General features: G+C 46.3%; 2 protein-coding genes across 6 annotated transcripts; one reads left to right on the plus strand and one right to left on the minus strand.

The window, feature by feature from the left end:
- The first annotated feature begins 935 nt into the window (after positions 1–935).
- On the plus strand, positions 936–2,025 carry CUNH21orf140 (chromosome unknown C21orf140 homolog). The gene has a single exon (XM_004842338.3). It carries the CDS (start codon positions 1,093–1,095, stop codon positions 1,846–1,848), a length of 756 nt encoding a protein of 251 aa, XP_004842395.1. The 5' UTR covers positions 936–1,092; the 3' UTR covers positions 1,849–2,025.
- Positions 2,026–2,255: 230 nt separating this feature from the next.
- On the minus strand, positions 2,256–21,582 carry Smim11 (small integral membrane protein 11). 5 transcript variants are annotated; one of them, XM_087212711.1, is made up of 5 exons: positions 21,417–21,552; positions 17,840–17,943; positions 17,560–17,668; positions 12,788–12,983; positions 10,686–10,865 (listed from the first exon to the last, which is right to left on the minus strand). In XM_087212711.1, exons 3-4 carry the CDS (start codon positions 17,569–17,571, stop codon positions 12,822–12,824), a joined length of 174 nt encoding a protein of 57 aa, XP_087068837.1. In that variant the 5' UTR covers positions 17,572–17,668; positions 17,840–17,943; positions 21,417–21,552; the 3' UTR covers positions 10,686–10,865; positions 12,788–12,821. The 5 variants fall into 5 exon arrangements, with proteins under 5 accessions (XP_087068851.1, XP_087068848.1, XP_087068837.1 ...); XM_087212725.1 differs by lacking the exons at positions 10,686–10,865; positions 17,840–17,943 and adding an exon at positions 2,256–8,447 and having other exon boundaries at positions 12,809–12,983; positions 21,417–21,582; XM_087212722.1 differs by lacking the exons at positions 10,686–10,865; positions 17,840–17,943 and adding an exon at positions 2,256–8,447 and having other exon boundaries at positions 21,417–21,582.
- Positions 21,583–21,987: the final 405 nt, after the last annotated feature.

Consider the following 21,987-nt stretch of genomic DNA (forward strand, 5'->3'; position numbering starts at 1 on the left):
GAACCTGGGGCCAATATTACCACTTCAACCACAGCAGCCCCAGTTCTGGTCTTCATCTTTGACATAGAGAACAAATTTGGTCTGAAAAGTGATTTTTGTTACTAAAAGAAAAATCCTGAGAGAAAAGGACCAGAAGTCAATTATCAACCCAAACCTGCTGCTGGGAATGGCTGCTGGGGACTACATGCTTCCAGTTAACTTCACTACAACAGCATAGTCCCACTGTCTGGGATTGCCTAAACCTGAGTCCCAGGAAAACTCGTTAGGAGACAAGAGGAACACCTCATTTGCTCAACAGCAGAGGACATGAGAAATCATTTTGTCCATACCTTCATCTAAGGGAATCCCTTATGCATATTTACAAACTTTCTTTAGCTCTGATTTAGGGGACAAGAAAATACAAAGGAAACTGAAGAGACTTCTAGAGATCAAAGGAAACTGCTGTTTTACTCTAGCATATAACATTAAAAGTGCCTTCTAGAGATGTCTTAAAAATTACCTCGAGTTGGCAGCCCAGTCGGAAGATAGGTGAGGATGAGTTTATTTTGCTCTTTGCCATATCCTACTTTTACAACCTAGAAAAACCACTCTTGTTTATGCAGGTGGGAAGGCAGCTTACACAAACTACATACACAACATCACAACATAGACTACGTCCACCACATATATTCCAGGCTTCTCAGAACCTGCCATCAATATTCCCCAGGTTCATGGCACAAATCTTGGTTCACAGCAGGTGCTCCATAAAGACTTTTGGAATGGATGAATGGATGTAAATAAGCATTTTATCTGAATGAACCCAAAAGGATAGGAGTCTGAAACTTGGTTCATCACCGTAAAAAGCTTGTCAGTATCTGTCCTTGACCTGTGACAGCAGTGGTGTCAAAGTAGTATTTTATATGGTTAGTATTTCCTTTCCAGAATCATACAGGCCAGAAGGGAGCTGTGTTCCATGAATGTGTGTCCCATGATGCTTTGAATCTAATATGTAGCTAGGAGACTGGCACAGGAGTAAGAAAGCCCTTTATGAGGTCATCATTCCACACCTACCAGATGTCCCGAGATGGAGACATGTAAAATGCTTGAGGAGCCATGCCTCACTCTGCAACCCCTCTTTTAAAAAACATCATCATTAGAAGTCAGTTTGATAGCATCAGGAGGAAGCAATGCCTCCAGTACCTGAAAACTCTGAAGTCACTGCGATATGATGGATTTCAGACTGTATACTTGGGAGAAACTGATATCCCAGAAAGTCTTGTCACTGGAGAAGATTTTGGTAATGGATACTTTCTGCCCACTCCAACTTGGTGTATGGTGCATGCTGGGGGCAGTCAAGGATGGGTGCCTTGGAACTACCAGATGTTCCTGAGAGATGAGCTGTGTACCAAGCAAGAAGACAAGCTCTTCTTTGAGTTCTGCGATGTAGTGAAGAAGGCTTATGGGAAATGTGCCATCGTGGTCAAAGGGAGGAGGCAGGAGAATGAGACAAAACCCAAGGAAGATGGAGAGGCTGAGGTTCAGTTCTATGTCCCACCCGTCATTAACTTATCAAGTATTGTGTGTTGCCCAGAGGTGGCCAAATTCTATGGCCATGAGCTACTCTCTCTGCCTTCCCCATATAATTACCTGAATCCTTTAGACTCCGCCTGGTCCTCTCTGAAATGGTTTATCATCAATAACAGGAAAGGATTTTGTCTGCAGTCCACTGACAATGTCTATTCCTACCAGTATATACTTTTCAGTGATTTAATTAGCAAAGGAATTGAAAGGATAAACTTAAGCAAATGGAAAACAATAGTTAAAAAAGTACAGAGATGGGAAAATTACTATCTTGGGAAATTTTCGTAAGAGTGATTCCTCCAACAATGAAACTCTGCTATACATATGATCTTTACCAAAAACTTCATTAAGATTGGATCACTACCGCCAAAGATAGTTATCTCTAAGGGATGCTGTGGGGATTGAGAGGTTCCGAAGGATGTTGACAAAGTGCTGAGTTTACTGAAAGTTTCATTAAAACTTCTTGGTAAATTAGTGGTCTCGACTCTCGTCTTGTTAAGGGAAGTCAGTGGGAGGATTGGTGCCAACCTTGCACAAAATAAGATGGTCATGGGTTGGGTGAGCAAGGCTAAAGATTGTGTGGTCAAAATTTAAATCTGGGGGAAAAAAGAGAACAAAATGTGTGGTTGCAAAAAAGTTAAAATTAAGTAATACGCCAATTAGTTTCAGCCTAACAAAATAATCCACCAGGAGGCAGCTTGGCATTGTCCGGGTGGTGGAAAAGCAAGATACTTTCCTTCCTATTGTTCTTCCTTCCTCATGAGCAAGTGGTGGAGGGTGAATGAGAAGCATTCAAGGAAGGGTAACTCCATCAAGGCAGGTTGGCGGCCCCAACAAGGGAGCTGGGGAGACATAGTGGTGATGGCTCCAGTGGGACTTGGGTGAACAGATGGCATGAATGGGGGTCTGTGACCTACTTATCCTCCTCCAAGAATCCCAACAGGAGGTCATTACCCTTTGTCATGGCGCTTCCTCCCAGGACCCGGCAGCTGAGCCTCCTGCAGCTGGTATAACATCACCTTCTTCCTGTTTAGGGCACCTGCTGATGGAGGCTGTAGGATTTGTGGTTGTATTTTTCACATTTGTAAAATGAAGCCCGGCCTCTATTAAACACATGATAAAATTCACTGTCATATATATTCAGGCAGTAATTTTACAATAGTAGCAATCATTCTGAAATTTGTAAAAAAATACAGAATAATGAGGAGGGCTGTGGAGCAGGAGGTATATGGGAACTCTGTACTTTTTCCTGTTTTTCTGTGAAACTAAAAAATAGTTAAAAAACTAAAGTCTTTTAAAATAATGTAAGTGCCAGTTAATTTTAATTGTTGACTAGATTTGACTCCTGGAGAGGTGACTGGACCATGGCGGTGCTCTACTCATCAGTGGATTAACCCACTGATGTTCATAGCTGAAATGCTATAGGAAGTGGGGTCCAGTTGGAGGCAAATCACTGGGGCTGTGCTTCAGAAGACACATCTCTTGCTGGCACTCTTCTCTTGGGCTCCGCTTCCTGGCCACCATGATGCAAGCAGCTGTGCTACACCATGCCCTGCCGCCATGATGTTCCTGTCTTGAAGCTAGTTGAACCCTCCGAATCTATCCAGCCAAATTAAACTTCTCCTCCTTTAAGTGGTGGGCACTGGGTATTTTTCACCAGCAATGGGAAAACTGACTAATACAATTTAGGAAGACTTCTACCCAACTTCCAACAGGCTGAACTATATATGAGATTCTGAGGCTGGGTTTCAGATAGTGAAGTGCAGAAGGCATTGTATTCTTTGCTTGTCTTCTTTCCCTCCTGAATTTCCCTGTACTTTTCAGAAAGACTTTGTCAGCTGAAAACAGATGTTCAAGGCTTTTTGGTAACTAAGTGGTAGATTTCTGCAGCCTTTTGTCATTGTAAAAAAAGAAATCCAAGTACTTATTTTACCTAGGAATGAATCACACCCAAGACAGCCAACCACTACCAAGTTTCCATTCTTGCAGATCCTACTTTACAGCCAATGGTGCTATATCAATTTCCTGAAGCAATTATAACAAAGGACCACAAACTTGGTGGCTGAAAACAACAGAAATTTATTCTCCCTCTATTATGAGGTCCAGAAGTCAGAAATCAATTCCAATGAGACAAAATTTAGGTGTTGGCAAGCTGTGCTTCTTCTGGAGGCTCCAAGGAAAAATCTGTTCCTTGCTTTATCCAACTTCTAGTGGCTGCCTACATTCCTTGGCTTGTGGCCCCATCACTATCTCCCCTTCTCTATCAAACCTCCCTCTACCTCCCTCTTATATGGACACTAATGATTGTATTAAAGGCCCATCTGGATAATCCAGAATCATCTCCAAATGTCAAAGTTCTTCTCTTGATAACATAATCACAGACTCCATTTCCATATAAGGTAACAGGCTCTTGAGACTAGAACTTGGATCCCTTTAGGGACCATTATTCAGTCAATCACAGCTGCTTAAAAAATTTTTCTGCCTATTGAAATAGTGCTTTTCCCACTGACAATTAACTTGGTGAAACAACCCTTATTATATAGTATATTAATGTGATCTTTCTCTTTCACATATATTTTAGGTTTTAAATTCCTTGAGATCAAGTAATTGAGATCAAGTATTGTTAGGATTTGGATTAAAAATGTCCCCCCAAAAGGATCATACATTCAGAAGTGGGGCTTTTAGGACATGATTATATCATAGAGAGCTAACCTCATCAATTAATGCATTGGTAACTTCATGGCTGAGTGTGCTGTTAGGAGGTGGGGCCTCACTCTCCAACGGTGCCCCTGGCCCAATTCATTCTCTCCCTCTCCCTCTCGCTCTCCCTCTCCCTCTCTCTCCCTCTCTCTCTGCCTCTTCCTGCTTTCTTTGCTTCTTAGCTGTTAGGAAGTGAATAACTTTCTCCATTCTGCCATGGTATTTCTCCTTGGAGCCAGTAGAGCACAGACTAAAACCTCTTGATACCAGGAGCCAAAATAAATCTTTCAAATTAAATAATCTTTTAAATTATATATGTCAGATATTTTCCCCCTCAACAGACAGCTGACTCATATAGTATATAAACCTCCTTGGCCACTTCAGTGTGTTATCACACTGTACAGATTCAAGTACAAGTGGACTGATTTGGGGGATATGAGTGGGGTTTGCCCCCACTTCACACTTAACTGCACATCTACCCAAGTTCTGGGATAATAAGCACTCACAGCTACACATGAATCCAGTAAGACATGGTGTGAGGGCTTCCAGCTAGGAAGCCTTGGAGTCTGATTCTGACCCTTCTATTACATCTTGTGTATGTGTCTAGGTACACCAGTTACTCATTGAACTAAATGAGTTGACCTATTTAAATCCTCACAACAGACTAGAATCTAGAAATTACTGTTATCCACATTTTATAAATGTGTAAACTTGAGGCCCAGACAGAATATGTAACTTGCTGCTGTATAAAGAGCCAAGATTCAAACTGAGTTCGTGGTTAGCCATTACCAAGCCACCTCTCTACCAATGGGCAGCTCATTTAATCCTAAAAACCCTAAGCAGGTGCTATTGTTCTCCCCATTTGACAGACAAGAAAACTGAGACATAGGAAGTCACTGGGGCTGTCAGATGCTAAAGCCTATGCTCCCAGCCACCATGCTTAGCTTGGCTAGCAAGGCCTAGCTTTTACTTATTTATATGACAAGAAAAGGAAACCAGATAGCAACTGGCAAAATTGCCAACCACATCTGGACATCACAGCAAAAATGGATTTCAGTGCAAAATTGAAGAAGAGGTAGAATAACCTTTTAAAGTTATATTATTTTTCAGTGAGAAAAATAATTGAATGTTTTTAGGTTATCAGATGAATGAGATAAACCAGCATGAGCTATTTTTGTTTGAAAACCAAAACAATTTAATAAAATGAGTTGGGAGTTCTACTGCTTTGAAGCCTTGTTTAATCCTTAGGAAAGCAAGCAGAGGAAAGAGAACATCAATATATCCAGAGAGATCAAAAGGGCTACATTTAATGTGCAATTTAGTTATATAAGATTGGTTTCATCATTAAGAGATTGCTTTATATCAAGCATGGAAACTTCCAACCGGAAGTAACAGAAAGTACATTGGGCTTTGGGAATCCAGTGAACCTGGTTGGAATCTCAAGTTTGCAGTTTACTAGCTATGAGACTTTGAGTAAGTTGCTTTACTTCCCTGAGATCCAACTAATGTATTAGTAAAGTACAGATGTCATATATGCCAAGCCATTACATTGTGGCTAGCACCTAAGTGCTCGAAAAGCTGAAGCCCGATTATTAGAGTCCAGGCTGAGATCAAAATAAATGTGTCTAGAATTAGACTTATGGTCCCTGACCTCATTTCCTTTTTCCCCTTTGAAGAATATTTTTGCTGTTTTTTATCATCGGGATGCAAGAGCAGGCACATCCTAAAACACTCTGATCAGAGAAAACTGTTCTCTGACATTTCTTTCAAGACCATCTGCAATCGGTTAGAGAATCAATAAAGATAAGAGGCTTCTTCTGGTCGGAATGGCACGGGGAGCCTGGAATCTCTTTGGGAAAAGCCATGTTTCACACACTGCACAAAATTAAAATGGGCGCCAATGCACAGCACTGCTGGGTGAGCCCCACACCTGAAGATAAGATGGCACAGGGTTCCTGAGGTTGGTGGCTTGTGGGACATCCCATCCTCACCTGGCCTTTGCCATCACCAACAAGTACATCCCCACTCACTTCATGGGCCAGGTGACTCCCAAGGAGGTGCGCATTAGACAATGGTGCTGTCCCTGGAACAAGCCCAAAAGTAAGCACATGGGGAGGATGGAGCCCCTCCTGGCCCACCCAGGCGGCACACACCCCTTCCAGGTGTGATTATTTTGCCCATACAGTCTTCTATGGACTGGACCACCACAGCATCTACAGAAGGCAGGGCGATGATCATCAAGCTCACTCTACAAAGTCAAGGCTGGGATAGTAAGTGACTCACTTAGACATACACAACCAGTTACAGGAGCGTGAGGACCAGATTCCAAGTCTTCCTGTGCCAGCTAGGACTAGGTTAGACTATAAGCAGTCCGCACCAACGTCAACAAAATACAAGGCACCCCATCTCTACCAACAAGGCGGCAGCTCAGGAGTGAGGTGATAAGCTCACGGTTATCAAGAGCCCAGGTTCCATGTCTCTGAACTCCATTATCCTACACTTGGTGCAGACCTCAAAGTCACCTCATAGTTCAAAATGGCTGCTGAACAAGCCATCATATTAGCATTCCAGGCAGTGAAAGAGAAAAGGAGGAAGAGGATTCATCTCGTCCCTTTTAAGGAACCTGCCAGGAAGTCCTATCATAACATTTCCACTTGAATCTGGTGGCCCAGACTGAATCACAAGGCAAGTTGAAAAATGACAGCCTTTCTTTTGGTGGAAATAGGGCCAGGTTAAAAACTCAGATTATTGCTGGGGTGAGGGAGAAGGTGTCTTGAGGCAATTAGCAGACCTGGGCATGTTTCCTACTCCCCTTCCTTTGACGTTGCCAGCCATGGACTCACAAGCATTGGAGCACTTTCCATGTGCCTGGCAGTGTGGGCCAGGGCCAAGGTGCCAGGGAAAACAGGCGGCCGGGGTTTGTGACAGGGTAGTGATTCTCAGTCACTCACTGAGAAGTGAGAGGTCTGGGCAGCAAGGGCCCAGAGTGCAGGGCCTGCTGCTATGGAGTCACAGGAAGAGTTACACGGTCCGAGGACTGAGGAAAAGTCCTCATCACAGGGAGAAAAAGGACACGAAGACAGCCCGCACAGAGGCACACAGGTGCACGCAGTCTATCCCTCATCCGATGTCTAAAACAAGGAAAGGCCAGTGTTGTGGACTGAGCTCCCAGGCTACACCCACGGGGCAGACCAAGCCAAAATGGAGTCACTCATGCTGAAAGCCACATCACTAAATTGAAGCTTGAAGGAAGCAGATAGGTCCCCAAACAGATCAGTTTCTCCTGAAAACAGGCAATTCCAGCCCACCTGGCTCTGCTGACACTTACAAGAAAAAGTGCCTGGTACTGTATTAACCAATACCAGGGAAATACATTTCCCCCGTTGCTCTGTTTCCTTGCACTTTACACAACCCACCATTCTGGCAGGCATAGCCCAGTGGGAGTGGAGGTGCGCGCATGCACACACACACACACACACACACACACACACGCGCGCGCGCGCGCCCACAATAATGCAAGTCTGGAACTGTTTCTTTCTCACATCCCATTGATTCCTCAACTTACCATCCTGGCTGCAGGTCCTACATGTCACTGACGCTGCTGGGGAGAGCTTTCTGACCAGTCTCAGAAGTACACGGACTTTGCCTGTCTTCCTTTACTTGGCTCAGTCCCACCAGCTCGATGGTGAAAAGTACAGACCCCCGAGGCCTAACTCCTGTCTTGGTCTCCCACCTGCTGGGGAACCTTATGGCAATGAACCTCTCTCTCTGTTTCCTGATTTGTGAAAAGCAGATGAGGTTAATATTTCCCTGCTGGGAGGCTGATGGGAGGTGAGAGATGTAAGTAAATGAAGAATAAGGGCTGAAGGGGATGCTTCCCAGGGAATCACCCGGATGTCAAACCATGAATGCTTGTCCTCTCTCTCACAGGTTCTGAGGCAGTGGATCTGGACCAGCCCAGGAACCGCTCCTCCATTCTTTTTTCCTTCTAGCTTCTGGGTGTTGCTCCTGTGGTTTCAGTAGGACAAGGGGACCTGCCCCCAGGAGCCTGGAGCTGCAGGCCACAGGAAGCCTCTTCTAGCCTCCTTCACGTGTTCCTGGCAGCAGAACACGCGCCCCCCAGTGTCAGGCTGGCCACATCCCATCTCAGCATCCCGTGAGCCACCGCTCCACAAAACTCAGTGATCCTGGGGTAAATCAAAGGAAGGTGAGATGTTATTCTGGAAAGCTTCAAGGCCCAGGCACCTAGAACCTTTAGAAATGAGTCGTCAAAACAGCTTTGGTACCTTATACGTAAGAATTTCAAGATAGCTCGGGGAGAGGTAACTAACTGCTTTTAAAGAATCCTGGAGTACTTGGTTTCTGAAATACATTATGTACGTCTCTGCCTTTTAAAGCAGAATATACGAAACAGTTTAACCTCTTCTTGCTAAAGTCACCGGGGTGGACACGCTGTCATCACATGGGGCTGTCGGCCACCACACCGTGGCACGTGGAGATCAGGAGTTCTCAGGCCGGGCCAGCGCGTGCCTCTTGCCCTCAGGTACCTCTGCTGTCAACATGTTATCTTCCTTTCTGCATCTCCTGTGTCGCAGGCTTGAAAATCAGAGATGTGGTAGAGATCAGTGTGATAAGTTAAGTAGGATCTGCATGAGGGATCCTAGTGAAATCCTGCGGGCAGGGAGCATGGATTTTAGCTTATGCTTTGTGACAGTTTCATCTACCCAAGGACAGTTGTCTCATGTGTTTTCAATTACTGTCTCAAGAGCTGCTGGCTAACTGGGGTCCAGATAGGGGTCCTGGCTGTTGGTTTTATCAACCTATCTATCTATCTACATACTGTACCTACTTCCAACTAGTTATTTAAAACCAAACTACAAATCTCCCAATGTCAATTATATGTGCACTGTAATGAGAGCAGTGACTCCAATTAATGATTAGTCATCTCCGCCTAGTGGTAAAAGAATGCATAGAGAAGGTATCAGAAAATCCCAAACCCTGTTTACAGAAAACCCATGGGTGCAGTTAGTGGTTTAGTCTGACTCTTGAGTCATCTTCTACCAATCTGTCCAAGATGACCAGTTGTTCCACCAATTCCAAAGTTGAGCTTGAAGTCCCAAAGCCTAGAAAACCACTTGTGTTCAGGACAAGCACAAATATACCCCTGGTCAGACTTTCATACTCTACCAAAAGCCAACAGACTGTCTCAGATTTGGGAGGAACATGGGTGGGTACACGTGGGAAGAAGCGGTGCCCAGCCATGCTGGGAGTGGTCAGCCAGCCAAGGCCCTGGAGCAGACTAGGTGAGATCACCTGGCAGGCTGCCGAGGGGCCCTGACCGGCAGGAGGGTGGGCCATGGCCAGGGTCAGTTCTAGGCCCCCTCTGGGCATGCCATGCAATCATGCATTCACCATCCAGCAGCCTCCCGGGGCACAGCAGGGCTAGTCAGAATGCAGCAGCAGGGCTCCTAAGCAAAGGCTGGAGCAGCCTCCGACAGCGGGGCTGGGGTGGGAGCTGAAGGGAAAGTCCCCTGTGGTTAGCTTGATATTTAGCTTGCGGGCTCTGGGTCCATTCGATACTTAGAACTTTGATCCTATGTGAATTCTTTCCTACTTTCTAAATGCCGATAATGACCATTCAGTAATCACAGCAAACTTGAAGAAAGATGATATAACTCCCTTTGCTCCTCATGTTCTACCCAACTGGGTGGGGCAGACAGACATCTGTTAACATACACTCATGCAACTTTCCATGTGGCTGTTGGCAATGAGACGCAGCAGTCCCCAGCACTCACAGCTCTGGTTATTGTCCTTACTCCGCCTCTACTCTGGTAGCTTGAAAGAATCCAAATCTTTTTGCTCTTTGAGACCAGGTCTCACTGTGTAGTCCAGGCTGGCCTTGAACTCAGGGCAATCCTCCTCCCTCAGCTTCCTGGGTGCTGGGATGACAGCTGTGTGCCACACGCTTTTTAAGAGGTCTCAATCTACTAGGTGCTTAGTAAAAAGCTCACCATTCCTCTTCTCTGAAGTCTGCTGTCTCCATCCAAGGAGTAAGGGTGGTGGGGGTACGGCCTGGGGCTCCTCATCCCCAGTCAGCAGAGGACTCAGGAAGTGAACTCCTCCCACACTCAGCAGGGCAGACTCACTCTCCTGCAACTCTTCCCCTCAAGGATTCTCCTGGGTCAGCACAGGAACCAAGTTTCCCCACCAGGCGGCCCACACAGCTCCTCCTTCCCAGTAGTGAAAATGCACTCGTGATGAAAGCGAAGTGCACTGCGGAAGTGTACAGGAGGTGCTGCGTCTATGGCAGTGGACATTCACTTAGGATCTGCGACCCTCCGCAAGGAAGTGCTGGGGGAAGGGTGTGCGTGTGTGTGTGCCAGACACACATACACTATAACCTACTCCAAGGATCAGAGACAGACTTTTTTTACAAAGGTATTTATTTTACTAAACAAAATACTGGTTTTTTAAAAGTATATAAAAATTCACATTGAGTTAAAACTATAGGTTGGGAGTTTATCCTCTGACACATCATTCAGTAATTCTTTCTTCTCTTTCTGCTCAGCTGGAGTCCACCAAGGCTGACATTTAAAAGGCAAAATCTAGAAAGAAAAACCAAAGGGATAGCTGGAAAAGTCTGATAAAATAGTAGTAAATAGGCTGGGTGTGGTGGTGCACACCTGTCATTCCAGCACTTGGGAGCCTGAGGCGGGAGGGTCACCACAAGTTTGAGGCCAGCCTGGGCTCCACAGTGAGTTCAAGGCCAGCCTGAACTACATAGTGCGACCTTGACTCAAAAAACAAAACAAAAAGAAAAAATAGTAGCCAATGTTGTACTTGCTTAACATTAACCCTATGTTTGAGCATTTAGACCTAACAAGTGGAAACCACTCAAGTTTATCTATTAACGGAAGTATTTTTAGAAGCATAACTTTCCTTCTACCTGAAAATCACTTTTGTGTGAAGCAGAGCTCCAGTCTCCTGGGAGGAAGGCGGACTGCTGTGGTCGATTCTAAGCTTAGCTATGCAAGAGGCCACCTTACCCCACCGATCCTGAACATCATCAGGACATCTTCAGGACATCTTTGGGAGGGAAGAGGTGTTTATGATCTCACACCCGACCTTCCCATCTGCTTCTCGGTTTCTCTCCCAGGATGGCTCTGTCTGGAGTATCGACCCAGTTGACCACTTTTCAACCACAGCTACCTTCCCTGCCTTTCTCAACTGCTCACCCTGGGCCTACTCCTGAGTTTCAGTTCAAAAAACATCTTTTGAGGGCCGGGATTCCAGGACAGAAACTTTGGCTGGCAAAGGCCCATAGCTCACTGAGGAGCAGCGTGCAGCGGCAGGTGCCGGAGGGTGAGCGACAGAGCCCTTGCAGGCTCACTTCTGTGCATTCCCGAAGGTGCAGCAGCTCAGGGCTCAGCGCCCAGGCTCCCTGCGTTGGGCCTGGGCTCCGTTATGGCTTTGTGTGAGCCATTCTTTCACCATGGCATGCATGGGGCTGTCAGGACTGAATGGCACGGCAGGGTGGGACATGTGCAGCAGAGGGCCTGGCCCAGATCCATCCTTCCTCGAGCCTCCGGACCCACGGGACCCCAGCAGGAAGCTTTGGGGCCGCGGACCCAGTGTTGCCTACAGTGAGCTGCTGCAGGGGGTGCTGTTTAAGACTCACCTCAGGCGCTTTGAAAAGAACAGGAGCCCAGACCCAACGGTGCACATGTCGGCTGGCCTCTCCTGAGCTTGGAGCCTGGAGGCTGTGTTTTTCACGAGCACCCCAGATAATCCTGACCCTTAGCCAGGTTTCAAATCCACCCATCTGGAGTCCCTGCCCCCGTATTTGGATCCTCTCATGTTTAGAGAAGTAGGGAATTCACAGGGATAACTGAAGACGTTACACGGACATGCCGGAATCAAGGAAACTGCTGGCATGTTAAGCGTGTAACAGGGCCTTCGGAACAGCTCCCTGGAGCAAGCAGTTTGCATCCCACAGCGTGCTCTGGGCCTGTGTGCCCACTGGGACAGGCACTGGCTACAGGATGCTGAGGGGGAGACTGGCAGGAAGGGACAGCTAGGCTAGGACGCTACAGAGCTTGAGAGTCGCTGTGGTTCAGGAACAGCCTGCGGGAGCACAGGGGGTGGGCAGGAGGCAGCCACAGGGTCTGGGTTAAGGACAGGTGGAGAAGCGAGTTATCTGTCATATCAAGGACACAGACTGCGCCCTGAGCCTGGGGGCTTCGAATGGCCTGTGAGTCCCCACCTCCTCCTTCCCCACCCAATCACCAAGTTCACCCACAACCTGGGGTTCTGTAGTAGGGGTGTCTCCAGGCAGAAGGTCCTGTGCTCTGGAGCCCTGGACCCACCCTGTGGGGATCTCTGCCCATTCAGAGCAGAGGGCATGAACGATCACTGTGGCCCAGCAGCAGGCAGGCCCTTGCGCAGAGTTCTACCTTGCGGACAGGTGGGCCCTGGGGCCCAAGGGGCAGGTGTGCTCTCGCCCACTGATCAGCCTGCCCCAACCCACCGGATTACAAAGCCTGAGAACCTTCGATTTCCCTTCAGTTATCTTTCTTCTCTGACTGCTTCTTTTCAACCTCCAGTTTTTGCTGTTTTCCTTCCAGTGTCTTCCTTTGGTACATTTTCACTCCAGCAAATGCCAGGCAGAGAATCAGCGTCTTTGCTGCCAAGATATACAGCAGCAGGGGCACGTGATCGAGAACCTTCAAGAAAAAAGAAACCACCTGAGTGTTCGATCAGTGATAGCATGTTTCTTTCATATTCCTTCATTCCACAAATATTTACTGGGCACCAATCAGGCCACAAGCGGGAAGCTAGGTGCTGGGGCTACCCTTGGGGCCAAGCAGGCAAGGTCCCTGTCCCGTGTCACCAGCAACTCTGCTCATCCTCACCCCTTTGCTCTTGGCGTTACAGAAAGGAACACCCATCAACTCTAGACATAACATAAATGTCACAGATAAATGACATTTGTGGACCACGAGCCAAGCACCCTGCTTCCAGGCAGCTGCATCCGGAGGTTTCTGCCACTCACTCACTGTGTGACCTGGGCCGGTCACTGCATCTTTTGGAGCTTCTACCTCTTTCCGTGCACTGAGAGCTGGACCAGACCTCCCTGTTTAGTACACGACCATTCTCTTGGTTCCAAAGACTCATTAGCACTACCACTGGAGGGTAAAACAAAATATAGTAAAACTCCAAACGTTAAAACTTAACTCTTAGTAATTGTCCCTGTAATTTCCTGTTGGAGGGAAACTTCTAACCCACTGGCTAAAAGGAAGTCTGTGGATAACACCTTCTACAGTAGCCAATTTTATTATGAACCTCTATATATCACAATAGTATCTCAAAGCAAATACTGGACTGGTGTCATAAACATGGTGAGTACGACCTGAATGATAATTACGGGCTTTTGTGTGGTTAAAATTCCTTCCCAAATAAAGTGAAAAGATGGGTTTTGGTTGGATAATCATTACCTTAGAGAACTAGGTAGGAGTTATCCCAGTGAAATCATTAGGTTAAATTGCCTAACATCACTTATTATATGTAATACCAATAAAATGAGATTTTTCTACAAGGACTACATTGGAATCTTGCTCTAATAGTTTACCTAAAGTCAAAACTCGTTAGTGAGCACTTTAGCTGACACAAATGCTCACGCAACTGGAGGGCTGAAAAAGACTTGGATACTCTCCTGTACCACCTTGATTTTTTTCCCACCTCATGGAGCCAGGGATTGAATGTGGAGCATTCCCACTGAGCTACATGCCTATCCCTTTTTATTTTTATTTTGAGACAGGGTCTCCCTAAGTCACTAAGCTGCCCGGGGTGGCTTGAGCTTACAACTGTCCTGCCTCAGCCTCCCAGAGTGCTGGATTACAGGCATGGGTCACCATACCCAGCTCTACCTCATTTCTCAAACACGGAAAGGAAGGCTCCTGGAGGTTGAGAGCCCCGCCCATGTCACAGGGATGTCCATGTTGCAGCCAGAGGTGTAGTGGAACATTCTAACCCTGAACAGGCTCCTTCCCACTGATTTGATTTTCAATGACATGGAGGTAACGGAACCACCATCTATATACACACACGTTCCTATAATTTTATCTAAATTCGTTATGATTCAGACTTGGAAGTGGATTTTACATATAGAGGACAGGGCATAGGAACTTCCTGTGAAGTAGGAACCCAAGTGGCTCTTCTCCTTGCCCTCTCTATAGCCCCATGAAGCACACATACAAAGTAGGCGGAGGTTGGTAATGGGTAGGGGAGGGTCTAAGCAGCTCCGGCTGCTCCAGAGCCTGACTCTATCACGGCCCTACCCAGTAACAGATACATACCACGCTCTCCCCACTCTGTCAATTTTACAGTTTCATTATGCAGATCAACAATGCCTTGGCTACTGAATTTACCAAAGGCAGCTGAACTTGATATCTCTGAAATTATTTATATATGGCTGAGAAAGGTTGCAATGTGATGTAGTAAGAACACAGAGAATATAATGGGACAGGGGGACCCCAAATATCCAGACTGTTACTAAAACAGTAGGGACACTCAGTAGCAAGGGAAGTTTTCAACCACTAAATCATTTAACAGTAAAGAATAAACTCATTGTATGGACTTAAAATGATCACGGACGACTGTATAAAAGTACAAAAGTTACAGAAGAGGAGCTTCTGGAAACACAGCAGCTTACCCTGCTGCCTTGGCTGCCAGACTCCTGTTCCCCAGACCTGGGCTAACCCCCCGACTCCAACAGGGTCTCTTTTCCTCTGATCTCCTGAAGGTTCATACTATAGAGGTGAAAGTCTGACTCCGTGTATACAAACCAGCTAGGAGGAGAATGTACAATGCTGCTGTCTTATAACCCCTTATGTTTATGGCTGTTCTAGGCTGGCCAGAGCACTGACTCCTATTGGAACAAGTGACTCTCTTTCAAGTTTCTGCATTTCTGTAGTTGACTCGCTGAAGACCCATGGCCCTCAGTGACCTAAATCCAAAACTCAGCTGTAGCGGTTCCAGGATCAAACTATCTCAACCAGAAGTTCGAAAGCCTAATCAAAAGGATACATATCACCTAGTGGACAGAGCCAAGTGGTTTCAATATTTACTTCCTTTAAGAAGAAGTAGAGAGGGGCCGGGGATTTAGCTCAGTGGTTTCGCTGCCTGCTGCACAAATGCAAGGACTCGAGTTTGATCCCCGGTACCAAAAAAAACCACAAAAAAAACAAAAAAAAAAACAAAGAAGTGGAGAGGAAAGGGGAAGAGGCAGCAATTTCAGGGCTGAGGCAGAGGCAGAGTGACGGCAGCAAAGGTCAAGAACATTGAAGGGCAAAAGCACAAGCTCTGGGCTCCTTTTCTGTCTTTTGTCAGGGTACTGAGCTGCAGCCGTGTCCAAACTCCTCTTCTGACTTCCTTCTACCAAACCCTTTCATCTCGCAAAACACGCAGACTTTCAGGGAGGAAAGTGACTCTTGCTGGTGTAGACCACACTGAGGCTTATTTTTAAAAACAAAACCCTAATGCCTGTGAGATGGGAATGGCTAACTTTTTAAATATTGAGGCCACATTTGCTGCTATCACACAAGTAATGCTGACTGTTACTGCCAGCCAAGCACTCTGCTCCTGAGCTTCAAACCTGACCCAAGGAGGTCTCTTTTGGACGTTCTGAACAAGGAAGCGCTTGTAATCACTGAAAAAATACAGTTAGATCCCACACTTGACAAATACACATACCACACTCATATATATGGAAAAAATGCTGGAAGAAACTACACTAAGCTTGTAAACAGTAGCTGTCTCTGGAGAGCGAGAAGATGCATGATTTCTGTTTGAACTTATTCTTAGTAAGGTGGCTACAATAAACATTTCTATTAGTGGCTGTTCTCTTGACCAACCGCCTCACACTACTGGCTTCTGCAATTTAAACTGATACTCTTTACCCTCTGTAAGTGTGGCTGTCCCCGGCCCTCTGAATGCAGACAGCCAGGGGCTACTCTCTGGTTGCCCTTGAACTTCTTCTCTCACCGACTAAACCTAACATTTTATAGGGGCCACTTGTGTTTACTCCCCAGCCAGTTCACGCTGTACTTGATGCTCCATTGGGGTGATTTATTTATGACTTATAAATAAAGTTGTTTCCACGAACACAAAGTTGAATGCTTTGAAAGTCTCAAGTTCCCATAAGGAAAAAAAAAGCTATTGCAAGACAACTATAAAAGATTAGGGTAGAGGGTCATAAAAATCTGGGAAATTTTATATGTAGATTGCTTTATAAGACCTACAGATCTCTGTTTTAGTCAATTCTGATTATTATAACAAAGTACCATAACTGGCTTATAAACAATAGATATTTATTTTGCACGGTTCTGAAGGCTGGAAGTCTGAGATACAGTACAGTTGGCTTCTGGAGAGGGGCCCCTTCTAGGCTGCAGACTCCACACTCCTTATATTCTCACATGGAAGAATCAAAGAGAAGCTCTGTGGTGTCTCTTATATAACAGCCCTAATCCCATTCCTGGGGGCTTTGTCCTCTGATCTAATCAGCTCCACCGGGATCCACTTCCAAACACCATCACATTGGGATTAGGATTCCAACATATAAATTTAGGGGAACACAAACATTCACTCATTACATTTCTTTAAAGAAACCAAAATGTGAAACTTTAAAGGTATGTTGTTTTCAAGAAAACAGACCAATCTGAAGTTAGCAGTTGCACATTCAAAGAAAGGCCTAGCCTTCCTCCCAAAGTCTGGGGAATACATGCACATTAATGTGTTTTAACTTAAAAAATAACACATAAAATATACTATGTGTTCATCTTTTTCTCTGTTAGCTAATCTGCTTCTACAGGTCTCTATTCTTTTTAGAACTAGGAGTGCTGTCGTTTGGACGCTGAATGTCTCCTGAAGATCCCATGTGTTACAGGTTTGGTCCTCAGGGTGGCGCTCTTGGGAGATGTTGTAGACCTTGAGGAGATGGGGCCTAGCAGGAAGTCTAGATCACCCAGGCAAGACCTCAAAGGGGATTGTGGGACCCTAGTCTGTCTTCTTTTGCTTCTTTGCTCCACCATGTACTCCCTGGCATTGTCACCGGGCACCACCACCACCAGCCCAAAGCAATGGTTGCCCCATCTTTGACCAGAATCTCCAGAACTATAAGTTTAATAAAACCCTTCCCCTTATAAGCAGATTATCTTAGATATTTCGTTACAGTGACCAAAAGCTGACGAATACAAGGAGAAAAGAAAAACCCAAGCCATCACTGTTTAAAACTGTCCTCACCTTCCAGTTCATAATGCGCAAACCGTGAGTTCACTCGTGATCAGTGTCATTCCCCCAGACAGGTGCAGGAGAGGAAGCTTGGAGGTCAGGTCCTCAAGAGCTCCAAGGTCTGCTCCAGGGGGGAAGAAAAGAAACAGGTCAACTCGTGGTGTCCAGGACCAACCACCTTAGGAAGATGTGTCTTTGACAGAGACAGTGCAGGCAGAGAGAGCGAGCAACCCCTGCAAAGAGACAGGCGATGTGTCCTCAACAAGGTGACCCAGGTCACCCTGAAACTCACCCTGGGTGAGGACTCTCACTGGGCAGAAAGTGCTCCTCAGAAGCTCTCTGCAGCCTCCAGCTGTTCCTGGGGAACACGTGCTGCCCCTCTGTGCATCTGTGGACCTAGGAGCCCATATCCAAAAGTCACTCCACCATCTCCTCCCCTACACATGAGCAGGTTCAGGGATGAATGTCTTCCTGATTCTCAGGACCTGTTAACTGATCTAATATCCAATTTTTTAAAAGTTATCTGGAGGGAAGGAGTAAATGATAGAGAAAAAAACTGTCCGAAGAAAGCAGTCCATATCTAAAGTGTCCTTGAAAGGGACCGAGACCTAGTGGAAGGTAAGGCTGGAAGTGACAGGCAGTGACACAGCGAGAGCATAGGATTTGCTCTGGGGCCTTCTATGTCACTACTCTTAGAATATGACACATACCCCAGGGAGCCAGAAAACAAGCTCTGGGTGGAAAAATCTATATACTGGGGTACATGACTTTCCTCTGAGCCCTCAGGAAGAAAGGGGGTGCCAAACAGATGGCTTCTAGGGTCTCTGTTTATTCTGAAATTTAATGACTTATAGCATAATAATCACAGCTTTATTGTACCAGGCTGTGCTAATGTGCAGAGATGAATGAATTCATTTAGCCTTCACAATAAGCCTATGAGGTATAATTTATTATCTCTATAGGTGAGGAAAGAAAGTTGAAATAATGTATCCAGGGTCTCCGAGTAGGACTGGGATTCAGCTCCATCCGCCTGGCTCCAGAACGTTACCCTCGGTGCTATCCTGATGCAGACAGAGAGCTCTGCACTCAGAACCATGGAGATGCTTTTCTTTCCATACGCTTACTATTAGAATTAAGAAAAGCAGCAGAAATTTTCATACGTCTTTAGTAGGGGGATAAAATGAACTTCAGGGAAGATGTTTTAGAAGAACTTTGAATTATAAAAGCATCTAAATATCAAAAGTCTCTACCTCATTTATTCAAGGTTATAGTGTCTTGAAAGCCAGTTAATAGTTGGCACAAGATAACTAAGTTTTCCCTGTGACTTCTGCAAAGTCAGATAAGCTGCTGTTAGCAATTTAAACCACAGCTCTGTTTAAATGTGCTGACTGTGATCAAAGGTCCTCATTAACTTCATTTCTAAATGGCCCACTTGCTAAGGAACAGCAGACTCTGACCTGCACTGGAGAAATATGTTCCTGACATGTTATAACTTGTTGCTAGAATTTTAATTTTGAGCAATCTTGAATAATCTCAAGAAGTGGCCATACTGTAAATTAAAATGAAATGTTTTAAGTTTTTTTAAATTTCATTTTTTACAATTTCTGCTTTGAATTGTGTATAAATACAGTAGGTTAGATAGCTGTTTCCCACAAATTTTCTGAGGACAAAATAGATACACCATGAAATGATGTATGTACAAAACACTGATTCTCAAGACCAAGGAAAACAAATAGGTCCACACAGCTTACAGGAGGAAATAAATGACAACTAAAAAAATCCAGGGCTCTGGCCCTCTGGCAGGGATGTGACCTTGGACAAAACACTTGGACTCTCTAAGCCTCCACCTGTATATTCTCCTTCAGAAGCTGGACTCTAAACACTGTATTTCCAATACAGAGAGCACTAAATCAATGTCAACTATTATTGTTATGATAAATATCTCTCTTCCACTAATGGACAGGCTAAGCTTAAGGATATAAACAGGTGGCATGCAAGGCAAAAGGCAGTGATTGGAGGACAGCAGGGTGTGGAATAAAGAACAATAATGAGGACAAGGAGAACTGGAGAACTGGAGAACTGGACTCTTTTCCTGTTGGCATCTGTGGCAGGGTAAATGACCTGGGGCAAGTCATTAACCCTCTGAACCAGGATTCTCATTTGTGAAATCAGAATCCAGGTGGGTCATGGTGGTCCATGCCTATAATCCAGCACTCTGAGGGCTGAGGCAGAAAGACTGTAAGTTTGAGTGCAGCCTGGCCAACATAGCAACTTAGCGAGACCCTGTCTCAAAATTTAAAAATAAAATAAAAAAGGGCTGGGCATATAGCTTAGTGAGAGGCTCTGAGTTCAATCCCCAGTACCACAAACAACAAATCAGAATCCAAAGAAGGGTTCTGGAACTCTGATTCATGACTCATCACCCTTTCTGATACCACAGAATTTGACTGCAAAAATATACTGGCAGCTGCCTCAACTTTATGCCTTGAGTGACAAATTCAAGCTTATTTAAGAAAGAAACAGGAAGTGAACCTGCACTTGTGAAGGAGCAGAAGGAGGGTGGGGGAGAGGTGGGCAAATCACTCTGATTAGCGCAGCTCACTGCCATGCACTGCATCTGAATCACAACTTTCCCCACTCCCTTAAATTATATGCCCAAGTAGCCATTTTCATAGTACCCTTCAGGCTTTCTGGAAATGAGAATAAGAAAGCTAAAAATATCAGTAAGCTATTTGCTCCGATATCATATGTACATCCGCTGGAATATTAGAAACAAGAGGCAGCTAGTATCCAAGGGCAAAAGCCACCAAGGCAGGGACAGTTTTGAGAGGCATAGTATCTGTGAAGGCCAGGGAATTTTAAACCTCCCCTAGAACTATCCAGTCTTAGCCCCAACCTCAAAAGTAGCAAATGGCTTAGATACAACTCCACATATTTCTACCTTTATTTCCTCTATTGCAGAAAATCTTGATTTTTTTCCTTTGCCAAGTTTCTCCTAGAAGCAGAAGCTATCCACTTATTTTAGTTAGGCCAGTTAATACAGACAACTATCGTCCACAAACTACACTGTCTCCCTGGCACGTCTGATAAACTAACTGAAGGGTCAGTCTATCTTTGGGGTGTAACTAATTCCAGCCACTCATCAACTGCACTTTGTCTCAACTTTCTGAAGCTGTTCTCATTTCCAGTCTCTCACCCTCTTTACCAATTATCTGAACCAGGATGGATTTGGGGAGGGGGTCTGTAGACGGTGACCCTAGGGAATCACTTGGCCCTCTTTCCTCTGCACAGGGCCCTCAGGGAAACCAGACTCATTCCATCTGGGTTCCTCGGATTCCACATTCCAACCTTTTGGAAATCTCGGGGAAATGAGGCCCAGGGGTCTGCACCTCTCTACCTTACCCAGGTAGGACAAACCCCAGTGGGTAACAGGGCCCTGTGTGAGCCTCGGGTCCTCCTCGGGGTAACTCGGGGGCTGGACCTGGGTCCTCTCCCGACCCCCGACACTCAGGGTGCAACAGCCACCCCACTGAGACCCAAGGGTGAGGGCCTGGGGCTGTCCTCCCACCACCCGCCCTTCCGTTCAACAGAGCGTCCATTCGCTTGTCCCCAAGATCGTCGAAGACCAACACCCCTGGCCACACCAATTCCGGCCCTGTCCAGACCGCGAGCCAGATCGACGCCCAATCCGCGCTCTGCGGGTGGGGCCGTGGCGGCTGTCACACTCGCGGTCCGCGGCTCGGGACCAGCAGGCGTTTATTCCCGAGAGAAAACTCGAATGCAGGGCTGACCGCAGGATCCCCAGCGCGCCGAAGAGCCTTCGCGTTTCGGTTAACATTCCCGCCAACCCGTAAGCCACCCACACTTACATGCGCCCAGCGGTGGAGCCTCTAACGCCTGGCCTCTGCAATTTGCAAGCAAACCACGACTCCCACAATCCTAGTGGGGAAACTACAAATCCCGACGAACCGTTCCGGGCGCCGGCGCAGTGGGCCCGGGCTGCCGCGCGACGTTCGTCGCTTCGGGCGCAGGCGCATTGGGTCCAGGCAGCAAGCCCCGGGTGATGTAGTGGTGAGGAACGAAGTTCACTCTTTAGGTGAAATGTGCCTTACTTGGTGCACACCTCTGGATAGACCCTCTAGGGAGTCCTCGGGGTGTGGCATAGGCCGGGCACCTTCATCCAAGCCCTGGGGCATTTTCGTCCAAACCCGGGGGCATAGTCTCATCCGGAGGTGGAGGACTGCAGCCCTCGCCCTCCGCTGGGCTGGTTCCCTAGGTGCCTCCTCCTGGCTGCCTCCTCGCTGCTGTGTGCGCCTCGGGACACGCAGATCCCCAGAAGTTTCCACGTTTAGTGTTGGACTTCTCTCATGACAACATGCATGCATGCGTGCGTTTTCCTTTAGGGTAACCGGAGGGCTCCTGAGCGCTAGGTTCCCAGAG

This window comes from Heterocephalus glaber, unplaced genomic scaffold (assembly GCF_053883595.1).
Source record: "Heterocephalus glaber isolate CG9 unplaced genomic scaffold, H.glaber_assembly_v1.0 deba00000122, whole genome shotgun sequence".
NCBI classification, from domain to species: Eukaryota; Metazoa; Chordata; class Mammalia; order Rodentia; family Bathyergidae; genus Heterocephalus; species Heterocephalus glaber.